The 17,652-nt window shown below is 46.9% G+C and overlaps 1 protein-coding gene across 1 annotated transcript in view; it reads left to right on the top strand.

Annotated features, from left to right (window-relative positions):
* The window catches only part of LOC138610013 (tetratricopeptide repeat protein 28-like), a gene marked incomplete at its 5' end in the record, with an annotated part of 185,820 nt that overhangs the window by 149,514 nt on the left and 18,654 nt on the right, over positions 1-17,652 (top strand). Inside the window, 4 exons of the mRNA XM_069682715.1 lie at positions 8,353-9,149; positions 9,292-9,836; positions 10,999-11,522; positions 16,860-16,969. Coding sequence (XP_069538816.1) covers positions 8,353-9,149; positions 9,292-9,836; positions 10,999-11,522; positions 16,860-16,969 — 1,976 coding nt within the window. The remainder of the gene's footprint in view (positions 1-8,352; positions 9,150-9,291; positions 9,837-10,998; positions 11,523-16,859; positions 16,970-17,652) is intronic.

The following is a 17,652-nucleotide window of genomic DNA, read 5'->3' as shown; positions in this document are numbered from 1 at the left end:
ACTTTATTGTTGCTCGGTGCAAAACAAAAACTCCAATTTCTCATTTGCCATCACTAATCTACAGGAAAAGTCCATCTGATATCACATCAGTACAGCTCTTCATCAGAGCACAGAGTGAACTGACCGCTTAGCTGCACAGTCTGCGTGTCACCTGCCTGTTAACTGTAAACAAGCACACAACGCTGCATCATGTCGGCTCTGTTATGCGAGGTGGCTTATAAGTGAGAGTCTTGTTTATACAGACATGAAAACACTGCATTCATCTGGTATTATTTTCTGTATTTTTTTAAATCGCAATAAATATCGCAGAACAAAGTAACAGTGTTCTAACAGTTTTTTCCAATATCGTGCCGCCCTAGTATTTACTGATTGTTTTCTCAACATGGGAGTTAAGGAAAGTTTCTTTTAACTGTATTTGACCTCGCCGAACTGGATGGGGAAGGCTGTAGCTCAGAGAAAAAGCAGGTTTTCAATGATTCAGAAAATCAGATGTTCGATTCGGTGTCCTCCATTCTGCAGCTTTCTTCGGGCAAGATACTGAACCCCAAATTCCTCCTGAAGGCATCGTCAGCAGTGTGAGAGTGTGTGTGAATAGCTTACATTAGATTCTGATGGGCAATTTGGCACCTTGCATGGCATCTTCCGCCATCAGTGTGTGAAAGTGTCACGTGTGCACAGTACTTTGGGTGGTCGGAGACTATAAAGGGGCTTTAAACAAAATGTAAATGCAGTCCATTTGTCGTGAGGGATGAGAAGGAAAAGAGTGAAATGCGTCTTTCCCGCCTTTTTATCATTTGAGTCAAACAGTGTGAGAGCTTCCTGCTAATGTTCCCCTCTCTGCTGCTGGCTACATTCCTGTGTTTGTCTTCATTTAAATGAGCTGTTTACTTATTGTTGTTGATATTTATTGTTAATAAGGCCGCAGTGTTTTTATCACTTTAGAAGCAAAGGCCTGCAGTATGTGACTGTATCACCACTGGTTTATGTAAAGTGTTTTTAAGCCGCAGTATTGAAGCGTACAGTGCGTAGTGCCCCGTAGATTATGGAAGCATAAGGAGTGTCGGCCGTCTGCGTGTGAGCCAGGGAGGAAGATGGTGCGTGTTAGAGCCAGCAGTAATTTGTGAGCCCAGGAAGATCTGCGGTGATACATTGCCAACATATAGCGCACGCTGTCAGAGTATAAATAAAAAGTGTGATTTTTCGTGGGAAATCTTCACGTTTATCTGCGCTGCTCTCACCTTCACACTGGCTTGGACTTAATCACACCTTGAAATGAAAAGTGGCGTGAAGATTGATATAATAGCAATGAGGAAAATCAAATATACGATCAGGGTCTTTTGGTAATGTAATTATTATCGCCTTTACAATCCAATATTTTCTAACAAAATCCCGCTAGGATGAAATTATCGCCACGGTAACCTTGTGGAGTCTGCTCATACAATGATGAAAGGATCCTTGGGGATAAAGGTGTCCCTTTGGATATTAAAGACCCGGTGAGATACATATTACGGCCAATTCTCTTCTGTTTAATCCAGCAATTACAACCTATGCTGGATGACTTATGATAGCCATCGAGACTGTAGTAAACCTGACTCTAATGGACAACTAAAAGGCATAATAGGACCTCCCTTATGATTTATTCTTTAACCTAACGTGTAAAAGTGTGCGAGCAGAGAGCGGGGTTAATCAGCCAAACATAAATTGAAGGCGTCCTTTGACCGGCCTAATGGTTGCACTTCCTGGAAAGCTCTCAGCACAGGCACACACCTGATCTTAAAGGAGAGCTGCTTGTTATAAATTAGGGGCTGTAGTGAGAACATTTTTATGATCTCACAGCACATGAGTGCTTTTTTATGACATGTGAGGCCGCACATGTAGTCCTATCTGTCGTATGATGGCTGGTATTTATTATTAGTTGCAACATTACAGCTCTTAGAGTCCATGACGGAGTAATGATAGTGTAGTTGATGCGGTGTCAAAGACCTCCTGGAGCTGAATGAGTGGGTGGTAGCAGCCTGTTGCTCTTTGGAGACAGCCGGGACACGCTGGAGCATCATGTGGATGCTGAACCTCCTGAAGCTTCCTGCCCGTCTCAGAGCCGCCCGAACTGTTGTTACTCTCCTCTTTTCTGTTACTTTTTGATGCCTTCCTCTCTCACGCTCTATCCGTCTCTCCCCTCACCCCTACTGATTGTAATCTGCAGCTGTCAAGCTCCCAGTAATTGAAACTGACTTGATGAATCGCTTAATTACCTTTAATAGCTGATTCAAGAGGAGCTGAATAATGAAGATAACAGAGAATGAAGTGGAGGTTGTGCAGCGTCGGTCTGTAATTGCCCCATTGTTGTTGTTGTTGTTTTTGTTTGCAGCAGCGGGGTGTGCGTTGTTATTCCGTCATCGACGCCCCAAAACCTGCTTTAGCACAAGGAGATAATGCGGGCTAAAACTAACAGGATGTTGTTCGAGACTTCAAATAATGCTGCCGCACAAAGAGGGGACGCGTGATGGAGCGAAGATTAACGAGCAGCGATAAAAGGAGGAAAACACTGCGAGAGATGGGAACAAGAAGTCGCAGAAACGGGGAAGAAGAAACTTTTATTATGCCCTCTCAGCTTGTCGTTAATGGTGCGTGCAGTGTGGGTGGAGCAGCAGCTGACATGGCTCTGAGGTACAGTTGCATCGAGATGGCCCTGCTTTAATATCTAACCATGATGCCCAGCGGTACCAGCGGCCCTGGCTCAGCACACTCTGACCTATAAAGGATATGAAAATGTTGCATTCCAGCCCCATTTATTATTCATTAATTGGCTAACTTACCCCCTAGTCAGCAATATTTAATATCTGAGAGAGGGCTAAAGTGGTGGGTTCCCGTGTAGTTCACATTTCTGCTATTCATGAAACAGAATCTAAATTGTATTATTTCCTCTTGCATTGCACTTCAAAGAGACTTTGTCGGATGGCGTTTGTGTGGAAGCCTGGTCTTTGTTGTGCTCGATTCACACCTCCTCGTTTGACCGTACGTCCCAAAGAAGTCACAGAACTGTCGCCTCCATCAGCGAGAAGAGCCGGAGGTAACGCTCCTAATTAAGCATTTTTTTTCCCTCCTTCTTCTTATCCAGCGTCCCTCTGGGAATATTTCCTGCTGATGCTCACAAAAACAAGGCAACAGAAAAGAGGAAAACAGGAAGAAGAGTTCACAGAACCGCAAAGATTCACACAATGCTCCGATGCTCAAATCTCATCAGCGGTAGTGAAAGAAAGAGGGCAGAACTTCTGTGATGAATTAGCTTCAGCCCTTTTATGCTAAACTCGTTTCACACTTGCAGCTTTTTCCGTTTAAGGGTCATGTGGGAACGAGCGCTGGAATTTACATTCCAGAAAATCAGTTGTGGAAATCTGCTTTGACCAGACATCTGATTACCAGGTTTTGTAACATGTCTGACAGAAACATTGTTACACAAGATGATTCATGGTTTCTATTTTAAATGGGCCATGTGGGCCGGCTGTTGTGTTGAAATATTGTAACACTGACCCTGAGATTGGGAGCAATAAAGCGTCTTATCTTGACGGGGATTATGTCATTGTTGCGTTTTAAATAACGGCGTGTAAACAGGCTGAATCATCACGCAATTAGAAGATAAGATAAACATCCTTTATCATGACATGGTTTTATAACTACTTCATCATCATTATCATCTTCATAATAACAACAAGGATTGCACAAGCATAAATCCCTAAATTCACATTGCCCTCAGCAGGAACAGACAGGGACCAGACTCGCCCGGGGCTGCGAGGCACACAGATTATTCCGTTTTCTACCTAAGCCTAGGGAAATAGCAGTGATGTAGATATATTATTAGTCTGACCAGGAAAGCGAGCAGGCGAGTGCAGAATTTACAGAGGAATTTAGCCAGCCTAATGGCCCAGACAGGATGAATGAAAGCACGCTGTAAGGAGGAAGACGGGGAAGGAGCCTAACAAACACAAAGAAAGTGAATTCGTCTGTGATTGGGGACATCTTCAATGTCTACTTAATAGAAGAAGCGAGGTGGTGGTGGGAGTTTGAGGATGCCTGTCTTATGTCACTCCCCCCTGTAGAGGTCTTTGCTATCTAGCTGATCTGTGCAGCCTGGCCTCGAATGTCTGTTTGTTGGAAAAGCAGCAGACGCTCCCTGCCTCCCCCTGCATGGCCTCCTTCAATCTCCTGACTGAGGACGCTGCCAGCAACTGGACTCAGAGCCCTGCAAAACACTCTCTCCTCGTCTCTGTGCTTACACTTACATTTCGCTCACTGTATGCAGTTTTTATTCCGCTCAATGTGGAGCTATTAAATGAAACAAAAGAGCCATAACATTTTTTAACATTAAGCAACAGTGGTCGCATTTCAGCGACGTCAGCATGAAATGTTATCTGTCTCTAAACGGTGTGTAATGCAAAAAGAATATTGCTGAATATCGTGAGGAGGAATCAGTGTAATGTTCATGTACACTAAAGCGACAGTTGTTTTGATGAGCTAAAGGAGCGCTAAGGACGACTCGCACAGCACCCTCTCTGTGTTTCTGTTGGCAGACCACCCATTCAACACGCATCCATCCATCCATACCATGTCCCTTTTTTTATCTCCCCCCTTCCTGTCTCTCTGTCAGTCAGACTGGAGAGGATGTCTGTGTCTGCGCGCGAGGATTTGCTACCTTAAGCCCAGACTCCTCCAGCTCCGCCTCTTCCCTCCCCCTGCAGACCCCGGCAGGATCCAGTGTCTGCCTCGGCTCACTGCTTCCCCCCGCAGATCGTAACATACACTGTTCTATAATGTACAACTCGCACAGCTCAGTTAAGACACTTTGCATATTATAATGGAGTCTTTCAACTTCCATTCACCCTTTCATTTTCATCGACATGATTACACGGGAAGTCTCTGGGAAAGTAATCCTGCATATTATGGTGTAGTCATCCACTCATCATCTGTAGATGCTGCATGTACTCGCTATGAACCTTTTCAATCAGGTGCTCCCTCTGGGTCTGCCTGATGGGGGCTAACATGATGCTAGTGAAGGGCAGATATAGCTTTAGGAACCCTGGGGTGCTGCTTTGGCTCGGCTGGTGGAGGGGTGCCCCATGTGTCGACACACTGATCGCAGGTTCGACTCCCGGCCTGCCGATCATTTGGTGCATGTCATCCCCCATACTTCCTGTCTCTCTTCAGCCGTCCTATAAATAAAAAGCCAAACATAAGGAAGACAACCCTAAAGAAGAAACAAAACTTTGGCACTAGCAGCTTTTTAAATATGTTCACAGTTTCAAGATTATCTAGAAAGCGTTAAAAATTCAGAAGTTCTGAACTAAATCTTTGAGCTCTGGTAGGATGGAGTATTCTTTTTGCATATTTCCAGCCTCATTGGAACTTCCTTCAAAGACCGACTTCCCCCTTTGGTATTTTAAACACGCCAATCTCCCTGAGCTGAGGCCTGAATCGTCATCAACATTTCCACCACAATTCCAACATCCTGTTTTCTGGTTTTGTACTTCTCAAACATGGAATCTAAATTATAACGTTGACCTCATTCTATAACGTAAATGAGGAAAACAACCGAGCTATTATTTTTGGCTCCGGCTGGTCATCTCTGCTTCTATTTCTAGTTTCACCCAGCAGCATTGTTGGTGAAATCCTCTTAGCGGAGTGAAGGCGGCGGCGGCGCTCAGGACCTCCGTGGCTCCTGGAAGAATGACACAGTGATTTACTCCGAACACGACGCTATCCCTCAAAGTCATCACTGCAGCGTATCCCTCTTTGTACAGCCGGCTGTGTAATGAAAAGTGACAACACATTGCCATGCTTTTAATGTCTTTGGTTATGGGGGGATGGAGGGTGCGCTGGATGGATAGGGCCCTGTATAAATATATTTGACTGATGTGGTGTGTGCTGTATCCTGGTTCTTTGCTGTCATTATCTGGAGCTGTGTGCAAAAAGGGAATAATTGAGCCATATTATTTGATACGTTACAGTCAGGAGCATTTAGTATGGAACACTTTGAGAGATACTTTGTTGGGGTCGTTTTGATTTGGCCGGAGAGACCTGTACTGATTCCACATTTTTGTGCTTCATCAGTATTTACCAGCATGTTTGCTATGGTTTTATTTACTATCATTCTGGATACTTCTCCCAGAGGCTTCCATAATCCTCTTACCATATGGAGGGGGGCAGAAAATATTTTCTTGCCTCAAGTGCGGCTCCAGGCATAGCCCGAGGCTTATGGCAATTTTGGCTGCAGCTTCCAAGCCCAACCTCAAACCTTCGCCATTCAGCACCAGCCTCTGTCCCGGCTGCCTCATCTACCCCTGCGTCCATCGCCCGAGCCCCAGATCCATTTTTAGCCTGCAGCATGGAACATGTTTGCTGGTAATACATCAGTAGGCATTATATCCGCGGCGAGATCAGCCTCCGTTGGGGAAAACATAACCTTGGGAGTGACTTTGTGGCGAGGGCTGTCGGTGCTCTTCCAAGTTGCCTGCTGTGAATCTTAACGTGGTAACACTCTTAGGAGAGACGACAAGGAACGGCAGACCTGATGGGTTTAGGAAATATCCAAAAATTCCCAGATTTCCAAGCTTTATTTATTTATGTTGGCTGTATTTGTGCTGTACATAGATTTCAATCATTTCCAGCCCTGTATTATAGGCATTACAGCTTCTCTCTGTTCTGCTCTATAACACTGCTTGCATACCAACTCCTCAGGGCGGTGACCTGATGATTACAAGGTCAGTACAGGTTGTATTGCTCTGACCCGAGAACACAAGCAAGCAAACAAACAGCAAATCAGTTCTGGTTCTTCAGGAGGCGCTTGCTGCACGCTGCATCATGGTCTGAATTAAGTAGGCCGACGATCTTTGATGATGTTTTCCCAGAAAAATCTGTCTGCAGAAAAAGCTGTTTTTCTCTGCGTGAAACTCTCAGACTCTCAGTTCAGGTTACTCTGAGACTAATCACCTCATTTAGACGTGATGCGGAGTCAAATATTGATGATGCAGATGTCACTCTTACGGCTCGAGTGAATATCAACCTTCAAAAGTATGCGTCCACTTGTCTATGAATATGCAAACCTGGTAATGTGTCAAACCTAAATGAAGTCCAGTGGCACTTCCTGTAGAGGTGCCAAAGTGTTTTCCATTCTCATTGGCCTCATGTGCTGCTTTCTAATTGGGCCAAAAACCTGAAAGCAGCTTCCCATCAATCATTTAACCTCTGCAGTCATTTGAGCCGTCTGTTTAGTTTCACTCCCTCTGTTTATGTAGCCAGCGTTCAGGCCCATAATGTGGCAGGTTTCGGATGAAATAAATGGGAAAACACACATGGCGGTAACTAATCCCGGCGGCACCATCACAAACTCACCACAAGCCACAGAGCCCCTCTCCTTCCCTGGTTCCCACCCACTCTGGCTCCAGAGCCGTTTCCATCCCGGGTGTCCCATCAGAGGCTGCTGCACCCCCTCTTCTGTCCTAGTGGCACATTAGTCTCCATGCTGATGCAGCAGAGCAATGGTGGCGGATGGAGCTTTATGCCCTGCAGCTGGTTTCTCTGTCTCCATCCGCCAGCCTGAAAGCATCCTGTCTTCTCTCTAAGTGAGCTTTAATATTATCAATGCAATTATTATCCTTGAAAGCTGGGTGACAATGCAAAAAGAAAGAGCTGAGATTAGTAGTGAGTCTCAGAGGGAAGGAGGAGAGATACGGTAGATACGCTGTGATGTCTCTTTACTCTCTGCTGTGTATTTGTCAGTGTGGATGCACATTTGTTTGGATGTATGTGTGTGTGTGTGTGTGTGTGCCAGATGGCTGCCTGGCTTTGGGGTAGAGCTATTTTTCAGAGGATGGTATTTTATCAGAGATAATACGCTCAATGCACCGGGTTCTCCATTATTTATTGTTTCTCTGCACTTATCTCATTTTTCTGAAGTTGTTTGCTGAGCTTTCCATCAGCTCTTCAAACTCTCCCCCCACACTTTCACTTCCTCTGGCTTGCTTTCTCTTCTCTCAGAACCGTTTCCAACCCTGTGGAAAAGTTGTTGATTTTGGTGAAATCCCTCTAAGACCAAGATCATCAAAGAGCGCTTAGACAATCAAAAGATTCTATTTTAGTGTTATAATAACTGTGTCTGATTGCACTACAGTTTAATGACCATAATTCTGTGGGGGAGCCTGTTGTGTAAGCAGAGAGCAGATGGCTCAGAGAGCATATTTTAACAACCAAATGACTTGTTTTGTACATGAAGAGCTGACGAGGCACTTGAATTTACTCATTTACAATTTCCCCCTGAATGGGTCTTTAACTTTATCCTCCTCCCTCCTCTCTCCACAGGCATCATCCACCAGATGAAGGGGGACTATGAGACTGCACTGAAACTCCACAAAACACACCTGGCCATCGTTCAGGAGCTGAATGACTATGCTGCTCAGGGCCGGGCGTACGGTAACATGGGTAATGCCTACAATGCCCTCGGAGCCTTCGACCAGGCTGTTCGCTACCACCGCCAGGAGCTGCAGATCTCCATGGAGGTCAACGACCGGGCCTCGCAGGCCTCCACTCATGGAAACCTGGCTGTGGCTTACCAAGCTCTGGGAGCCCACGACCGCGCTCTGCAACACTACCAGAACCACCTCAACATCGCTCGCGAGCTCAGAGACGTCCAGAGCGAGGCCCGGGCTCTGGGCAACCTCGGCAACTTCCACTGCTCTCGAGGAGAGTTCCCTCAGGCCGTGCCCTACTACGAGCAGTACCTCCGCCTGTCCCCCGACCTCCAAGACATGGAGAGTGAAGGAAAAGTTTGTCACAATCTGGGTTATGCCCACTACTGTCTGGGCAACTACCAGGATGCTGTTAAATACTATGAGCAGGACCTGGCTCTGGCCAAGGACCTTCATGACAAACTGAGCCAGGCTAAAGCGTACTGTAACCTGGGTTTGGCTTTCAAGGCCCTGGGAGACTTCACTAAGGCAGAGGAGTGTCAGAAATATCTGCTGTCGCTGGCCCAGTCCCTGAACAATGCACAGGCTCGCTTCAGAGCCCTGGGAAACCTCGGGGACATATTTGTCTGTAAAAAAGATGTAGCTGGAGCCATTCAGTTTTACGAGCAGCAGCTGGCCTTAGCTCACCAGGTACGGCCACACATAATGGATGTAGTACTTTCATATACTATTACAATCCATCATAAAAATAGGAAATGTCATGTGGAATGTCATTTTCATATCATTCATTCACGTCCCTCATGCTGATTTTATGGTTTCGGTCTTGTTTCAGGTTAAGGAGCGTCGGATGGAGGCCTGCGCCTATGCCGCCCTGGGGGCGACCTACAGACTCGTGCAGAAATATGACAAAGCTCTGGGCTACCACACCCAGGAGCTGGAGGTGTATCAAGAGCTGGGCGACGTGCCGGGAGAGTGCAAAGCCCACGGTCACCTGGCGGCGGTCTACATGGCTCTGGGGAAGTACGCTATGGCCTTCAAGAGCTACGAAGAGCAGCTGGAGCTCGGTCGGAGGCTGAAGGATCCGGTCGTGGAGGCTCAGGTGTACGGAAATATGGGCATCACTAAAATGAATGTAGGCGTGATGGAGGAAGCTATCGGCTACCTGGAGCAGCAGCTGGCCACTTTACAGCAGCTGAGCGGCAACGAGGCAGTAATGGACCGAGGCAGGGCCTATGGGAACCTGGGAGACTGCTATGAGGCTCTGGGAGACTTTGAGGAAGCCATCAAGTACTATGACCAGTATCTGTCTGTGGCCCAGAGCCTCAACCGCATGCAGGACCAGGAGAAGGCCTACAGAGGCTTGGGCAATGGACACAGGTGAGTCTGCTTTGAATGAAAGGCGTCATGTTTCAAATTCACTTTCACACTGCAGGAAAAATACTTTCCAGTCTTTGCAAAACACACCGTATCAATTTTCCCGAGCTCTAGAAGATAATTGTATTGGCTGGGTATTACAAATAATCACCGTAATCCCACTTTGCATATTATTTTTCTCCTCGCGCTCACTATCAGGGACCACTGTAGTTTAGAGACACCTTGCCGGTGAGCGAGGCTTGGATAAGAGCCTGGTGCTAGCTGTCTCAGCAGCAGCCTAGTGGCCCTGCGCTTATCTGTATGCAAAGAAGCTTTGGCACGCAGACGTCTGAAACTGAGGGAAGCGCAGTTATTTCGAGGCAACCTCTTACATCTTGTGTCTCCTTCGCTTCTATTTCTCCTCATGCGACAAAGAGCTGATAGCATCCTGGGAGACTACGCTGCAAAATAAAACACGAAAGGCTTGCTGAAATCCTCATTTCAGAGATGATTTTCCTCTTATTGTGTATCATCAGCATGGCACCACAGCAATCACACACAGCGGTATTAGCCATGCATGAGTTCAGAGGGGAATAATAGACATCAGACACAAACCCCTTCTCCTTTTCTAACGGCTCTTAGTCAAGCACATACATTATCACACAGCATTAATTAAGCCGAGGGCCTTTATTCTTATAACGCTCCATTTGAAACGGCATCATGCATTGTGTGAAGTGCCTGAGAGTGAATAAAAGTCTGTTTGAAGACTGTGAAGGCGAATGAAATGGGATGAATGCCACTCTGTCAACACGAGCACAAGAGGAGGGAAGAGAGGATCCTTTGACAGGTGACCCATCTCGCATTGAAGGATGGTAAACAGCGCTACCCTTTAAGAACACTTTCAATTTCATATCAGCTTTGAGACATTTTCCACAGGCTACATCTAAAATCTGTATTTTATTTCAACCAAAACTGAATTTATCTGCTGCTTTGCGGACAAAAATGTTCCTGCAAAGGCCCTCCTTCTAACAGTGTTACTACAGAACAGAAAGGTATCAGACTCGATGAATCTATCACATTTTTTCCCAGCGATATGAGATAAATGTTAAAGCTTAGCTTGTCTAAAAATGTGAGGAGCCACACTCCTTCTATGCTTCACTCACTCGTTTTCTGTCTTTCCCTGCAGGGCTATGGGAAACCTTCAGCAGTCGCTCGTGTGTTTCGAGAAGCGTTTAGTCGTTGCTCATGAGCTGGGCGAGTGTGGGGGCAAGGCTCAGGCCTATGGCGAACTGGGCGCCCTGCACAGCCAGCTGGGGAACTACGAGCAGGCTATCTCCTGCCTGGAGCGTCAGCTGGGCATCGCGCGGGACACCCAGGACAGACTACTGGAGGGCGATGCCAGCTGCGGCCTGGGCGTCGTATATCAGTCTATGGGAGAGTATGAGACGGCCCTGCGATGCCACCAAAGTGACCTGGAGATCGCGGAGGAAGCTGGAAGCCCCGCACGACAAGCCCGCGCCTACGGGAACCTGGGCCTCACCTACGAGTCGCTGGGAAACTACGAGCGGGCGGTCGTGTTCCAGGAACAGCACCTAAGTGTGGCAGCTCAGACGAACGACTTGGCTGCCAAGACTCTGGCCTATGGCAGCCTGGGGAGGACACACCACGCACTGCAAAACTACTCACAGGCTGTCATGTACCTGCAGGAAGGTGAGTGAGTCAGGGGGAACAGCAGAGAGGATTGCCTTTGTTGCCTGAGCTGATAGGCTTAGAGTTTGTGAATTCATGAATATGAAATTCAGAGCCTATTTGTTGCTAAGCCATTGCCATTTTTATTAGGCTGTGTGCATGTGCGGGTGCATGCGTATGTGTGTGTTGGAGCCTTTGTGCTTATTTGTTATAAGTGCACAGGGGGATTTTGTGTGCGTATTATTCGTCTGTGTCGGCTTCTGCGCTGTAAAGGTATACTAGCATCCTTGTGTGTATGCCTGTGCAAACCTATCAGGATGCATGCCAAGGCACTTTCCCTGTTTACTGCTCGCTCTTCTTCACACCTCTATATCTACTTTCCTCAGAGGGTTCTTTGCACAGAGCTGCCAAAGGATCTTTTCACACGCTGGCTGACACACTCCTGCCTCTCACGCTTCATTGTCCCCTGCAGATTATGGTGAAATAAAAACCTGCAGCTATGCCCCTCGGAAATTCATTATGTCAGTGACAGTGCAGGGAGGGTTTGTCACCGAGAAGGTGATAAGTGGAAGCATCCGTATATATGTGAGCTGGATGTTCACACCATCAGCCTCGCCTGTGCCCGTTGACAGACCTCTCTCTCAGGCTCACCCACGGCGCTACGGCCCAAACTCTGTTTGAAATCCAGGTAATGCTCCTGGAAGAGGACAGATGTATATTTCACCCTGCAGGAAGTAAATGCAAAGGAGCAGGAATACATCTCCTCTATCTCTCCTCCGTCTGCTATATTAGAGTTAGCCGGGCCTGCAGTGACCCGCACACCCTCTGCTGGCCTGCTTGTTGAGGTTTAATGGAAACAAAGGCGACAGGCCATTCTGTCTCCACCCTGTCCTCCTGTTGTCCCCTGCACTGTCCTTGTATTGTTCCTGGGCCTGGCTGTGAAAAAGAACAGTCCCTTCACTATCCTTGACAGCCAATTATTTCTGGCCAACCTACCCAGACCGAAAAGTTGGCGAGCTTTTTTTCCCCTTCAGTTTTACTATTTTTTTCTGCTCCCACTGCTAGTTTTTTTTTATTCTTCATGCTGCTCGGCTTGTTTTTTGTTTTTGTTCGCCCAAAAAAGATTAATTGGAAGGAGGGACAGAAGCAGCTCCAGACTGGTGCAGATACTGTTGACAACATGTGACCTCCACATCTATAATATTTATAAGTGTGTGTGTCTAATGGCTAGTCTGTGGTGCACAGTAATACAGTCTGACAAAGCTGCAGTGGAGAACACATGAAGACACCAATTAGCTGCTGATGGGCAGACATAATTTCTGTCACTTCAAGTGTTCACACTACTTTTACATTACAGGACGATGCACACAGCTGTCCCAGTCTTACACAAAAGAGGCTTTTCACACCAACATGCTCTTTTCAACAAGCAACGCTACACTGTCATTAAATCAATGCCGTCATTGTAGCGACTAATGGAGGTATTAAAAGTTCTCCACGCTTCGTTAGTGGAACAACAACTAATGGGATTACAATATTAACCTGAGAAGACACTTCTGGTTTAAATGCTGCTGATGATTCATATTTGAACCTGGAAACATTAGCGGTGTATCAATCAGATAAAAAGGAGGTTGTATAAAAGGGAGGTATAATCTGAAGACAGGTTCAGCTTAATAGCAAACATGATTTTATACGGTTTGCACAGTGGTGCAGTGGTTAGCGCTGTTGCCTCACAGCTAGAAGGTTCCTGGTTCGAATCCCTGTTCGGATGTAGGGGGGCTTTCTGTGTTTGTTTGCATGTTCTCCCTGTGCATGTGTGGGTTTGCTCCAGGAACTCCAGCTTCCTCCCACAGCCCAAAGACATGCTTGTTAGGTTCATTGGTAATCTCTATTTACATTCTACATAGAAATGTAGAATCTGTGGGCAGGGACGTGGATTTTAGGGAGGGTCTTCTGGTTTCTGTTTGTGCTACGCTTGTTGTCCAAGTAATATTGACCAATCAGGTATCAGCAGGCTGCAGCGTATGCAGGAGAAACAGTCCGTGTGAAGGGCAAAAGCAGGCAGAACGTAATGCGCTGTATTGACATCCCATCAGCGGCTATCTAAGATGATTTCGCCTCTTGTTCTCTATAAACAGACATCTGCATGCTAACAGCTAAAAATCTGTTCCAAATCTAAAATTCAACTTGAGATGAATTCCCTTGATGCTGTGTCACGAAAGCTGTCAGCGTTCAGATTTCCTGACTTCCACGAATGCATCAGAAATGATCGATCCAACCTCTGTTCAACAAACGAGCATTTTAAAAGTAGTTTTCTTTTCCTCTGGAGGACAGACCTGACAAACCTGACACCATGATGTTGAAGTTTCGGCAAATGTGAGACCCGTTAATTAAAGTCAATCACAAGAAAAACGCTTTCTTTTTCTGTAAACAATGCAGCACGTGGAAAAGGAAGTCTTGACTGGAAGTTTGAGTTAATTGGTGACTCTAAATTGCCCGTAGGCGTGAGCGTGAAAGGTTGTGATCAGTCCAGGGTGTACACCGCCTCTCGCCCAATGACAGCTGGGATAGACTCCAGCCCCCTGCAACCCTGAACAGGATAAGCGCTGTAGATATGGATGGATGGATCATCTTATAAGTTTATAAAATGAAGGAGTTTTTTATATAAATGTTAAATTATACTACAGATGATTTTATATAGTGTTTAAAATGTTAGACTCTGTAATAAAACTGATTTCTGTCAAAACACATTTGTGATGCTCGGCCTTTCATCCACCTGTCAGACGGGACATAAAACTGAATGTGTCTGACTGTGACATGCCGGGACCTGTCATCATTAATGGACCCCTCACAGTGTTCAGTGTCTCTATTTTACGCCATACCTCAAACGCTGGTTCACTTAAAGTGGCAGCAGGGCTTTGCCTGGTGAGATACTGATACATCTAGAGCTCAGTCTGTGTTTGATTTCTTTGCTTTTCAGGCTCTAAACAGACAAAGTCTCGCTCCTCTACATGTGTTTAAGTGATTAACATCTGAAAAACGTGGAGGGAATTAGCCTTGCTTTCAATTATCATTAAAAATTAAACAGGCTTTCGCAAAAACAAACAGCAAGTACTCAGCTCAATTCAAATGTCAACTCTGTCTTATATCCTGTGTGCATAATCGTAGAAATGTGTTTATGTAGGATAAATTTGGTGTCTCTGTCACAATCCCTTTAATCCTCAGTATTTAGGCTACATAGCAGAGGTGTGGGGAAGACTCTCTTCACACTGAATACGTTGGGTGTTAGCACTGTAGTGGAGAAAGAGGAGACACAGCAGGAGGAGTTGAAATATCTCAGGTTCACTTCCTGTATATGACACACTCTGCTTTTCCACATGTGGTCATGATCAAAGGCTGCTGAGTTGTCATGTGCCAGGGTATTTTGTCTGCAGGACTACAGGACTTGTGCTTCTACAGTGCATGAGATTTTCTGCCTTTTTTTAACGCATGTGTATTTGATGTCTGCACGTGAAGCCAGTGTCTGAAGCCAGAGGTGCGTGGGCCTCGGGGGCTGCAGAGAATCTCTCACCCAGCTGTCAACCAGCCTTTAAAGTGTTCTCTAGTTGCTCTTCAGGGTGCAGCCAGCCACGGCCACATCCTCATGTCAGCCGCTGCTACGTGACTGTGCCTGCGGGGCGCACCAAAGGCACGCACGGTGACAGTGACAGACACTGAATGATACAGCGCGCGAGTACAGAGGGAATGAGAGAGTTAGGGAGGAGAGGAGGGATGGAGGGAGAGAAGGAGAACGGCGGGCGGGCGGATGGGAAAGACAGGGATCGGCATGAGTCATAATTCACATGTATTATTTCACTGTCAACTGGAGAATAAAGAAAACATAGAGTTGGTTGACATTCAGGCTTGATCATAAAGAACTATCACAGAGCAGCTCAGAGAAAGAAAGGTTTGTGTGTGTGTGTGTGTGTGTGTGCGCGTGTGTGCGTGCAGATGAAAGGCTCAGAGCTGGAGTTGAGATGAGTGAGGGGTGAGGCTGTCAGAGAATGAAAAGGATAATTTAGATCTGTTTCCTCTCTCTTGCTCCAGCGCCTAATGAGCCCTAAGCAGTGCAGAGTCCCCCGCAAGCACTGCCACCACAGTCAAGATGAAACAGGTAGAGAAAGAGAGCAGAGGGGGGTTGGGGGGGGGGGGGGGCAGAGACACAGGCGGCGAGATGAGAAAATGAATACAGGGAGGCAGAGGGAGAGAGGAGCACAGCAGATGCAATGGGGGAAGAGGGCAGGCAGGCAGGGAGGCAGAGGGAGGGTGTGTGGAAAGATAAGGCGAGAGGGGAGACTGTTGCAGGCTTCAAAGGCTGCCGGCGAGCGTGGCCGTGGAGGAGCCATGAAGTCTATGGCAGCGTGGTGTGCTGGGTCTTGCGGAAAAAGGCTGCCTGTTTTCGGGTCATGCGCTCTGTTCTTGGCTTATCTGGTCCGGCCACAGACTGTTTTCCAGGAATGCAGAGGAAAGCAGACTTGGACGACGGCGGCTTGACCCATTTTTTTTTTCTCGAAAAGCGTGTTCAGACCCCTCTGTCACACAAGCGAGCGTAGAGAATAGACAAATATGCAGCCTGTGTTAAGTGAGACTGTGCATTAGCAAAAGGCTATTGCAGAGTACAGACTGCCGGCTGTGCATTTAGCACCTTGTGGGTGATATGTGGCCCAGCAGCTGTCATTGTCCTCTGCGGAGTGGCATTTTCATCTCAGTAATTGGGCAGAACCAAGAACTCTGCAGGCAGACTGAGGACACATGCAAAGACGTGACATACGCCTCGCTGCTTGAGGGATTGAAAGTGAAAAACAAACTGCGCGCTCTGACACAGGCACACCGAACATACACACACACGTGTACTCGCACATTCCGACCTCCGCTGGTTTCCAACGCAACTCTGAAGTCTCTCAAACAAAACATCAACACTTCGCTCTTCTGGGACTCTATTATTAGCTCATTGGTGTGTTTGCAAATATTTGTAGACGTCTTCATGATATCGCGCAGGTTCTTTTATGCAAGCATTAAGCGTGTTTGTGTTTGCTCAGCCGGTCGATCCCGAGCATTGATTACTATGCAGTCCGATTAGTGCTATAACAGCTTCCCTCTATGGCAGAAGTGTGTGTGTGTGTGTGTGTTCAGCCCCAGTTGGAGCAGTTTCTTACAACCGAGGCCAAATATCCAAACCTGTTCGCTGTCAGAACATCAGTACCACGCTATGCTTACATCTGTTACTCTGAAAGATACCTAAGAGTCTGCCTGCTCTGAATAATTTTTACTCTCCTCTCCTTTTCTCTCATCTGCTCCCGTTTCCTCCCCCCCTCGTGACAGGCCTGCGGCTTGCAGAGCAGCTTGCTCGGCGTGAGGACGAGGCGAAGATCCGCCATCGTCTGGGGCTCTCTCTTTGGGCCAGTGGGAATCTGGAGGAGGCCCAACATCAGGTAAAGTTCCTCCTGCTCCTTCTTCCTCTTGACTAGACTCACCTTGACTCAATTCTCTTCTCCTTTCCTCTCCTCCATCTGGACTCCCTTGTAGTTAAAACTGACCTCTAATAGCCACACATCTGTTGGCTTGCAGAAATTACAAATTATGGAGGGAGGTGTGTTATAAACATTTTCAGCGATGCCCCTGTGATGTAGGAGAGAGCCCAGTGGAGAGAGAACAACAGGAGAAATAAAAAGAGTCTATCGAGCTTGAACATGGCTGCTGGCAATATTCATGGCGAGTCTGTCGGGCTTGTAAATTCTGTCATCTCTGCAGACAGACGACAGACGACTGAAGATTTTTCTGTGTGCGCGCTCTCAGGAGTCCCAAGCCTCCGCATCGTACACGCACACTCCGTCCTCTTCAGCCCACTGCCCACCTGGCAAGCATGGAATATCCCCTTAACGTCTCTCTTTTTACAGTCTGTCCACACACCGCAGCTCGAGATTTTTCCTAGCTTGTGAATCCACATGCGAGCGTGCCAGCAGCAGTGGCTGTCACGTGTGTCTGCAGGGATGTTATTCAGCTGCTTTCATTTCCAAAATCTAGTCCAAAAACATTTCTGGTATGTTTCACGCACACTACGAACATCTATGTGACCCACATAGCTTTGTGTTTCTTTTCAGTCCTGCCTCGTACT

Source organism: Semicossyphus pulcher, unplaced genomic scaffold, assembly GCF_022749685.1.
Source record: "Semicossyphus pulcher isolate SPU_LCO1_2020_fin unplaced genomic scaffold, fSemPul1.0.p SCAF_6, whole genome shotgun sequence".
Taxonomy (NCBI): domain Eukaryota; kingdom Metazoa; phylum Chordata; class Actinopteri; order Labriformes; family Labridae; genus Semicossyphus; species Semicossyphus pulcher.
The sequence above is the reverse complement of the archived record's forward strand: the minus strand, read 5'-3'. Positions and strand labels throughout refer to the sequence as shown.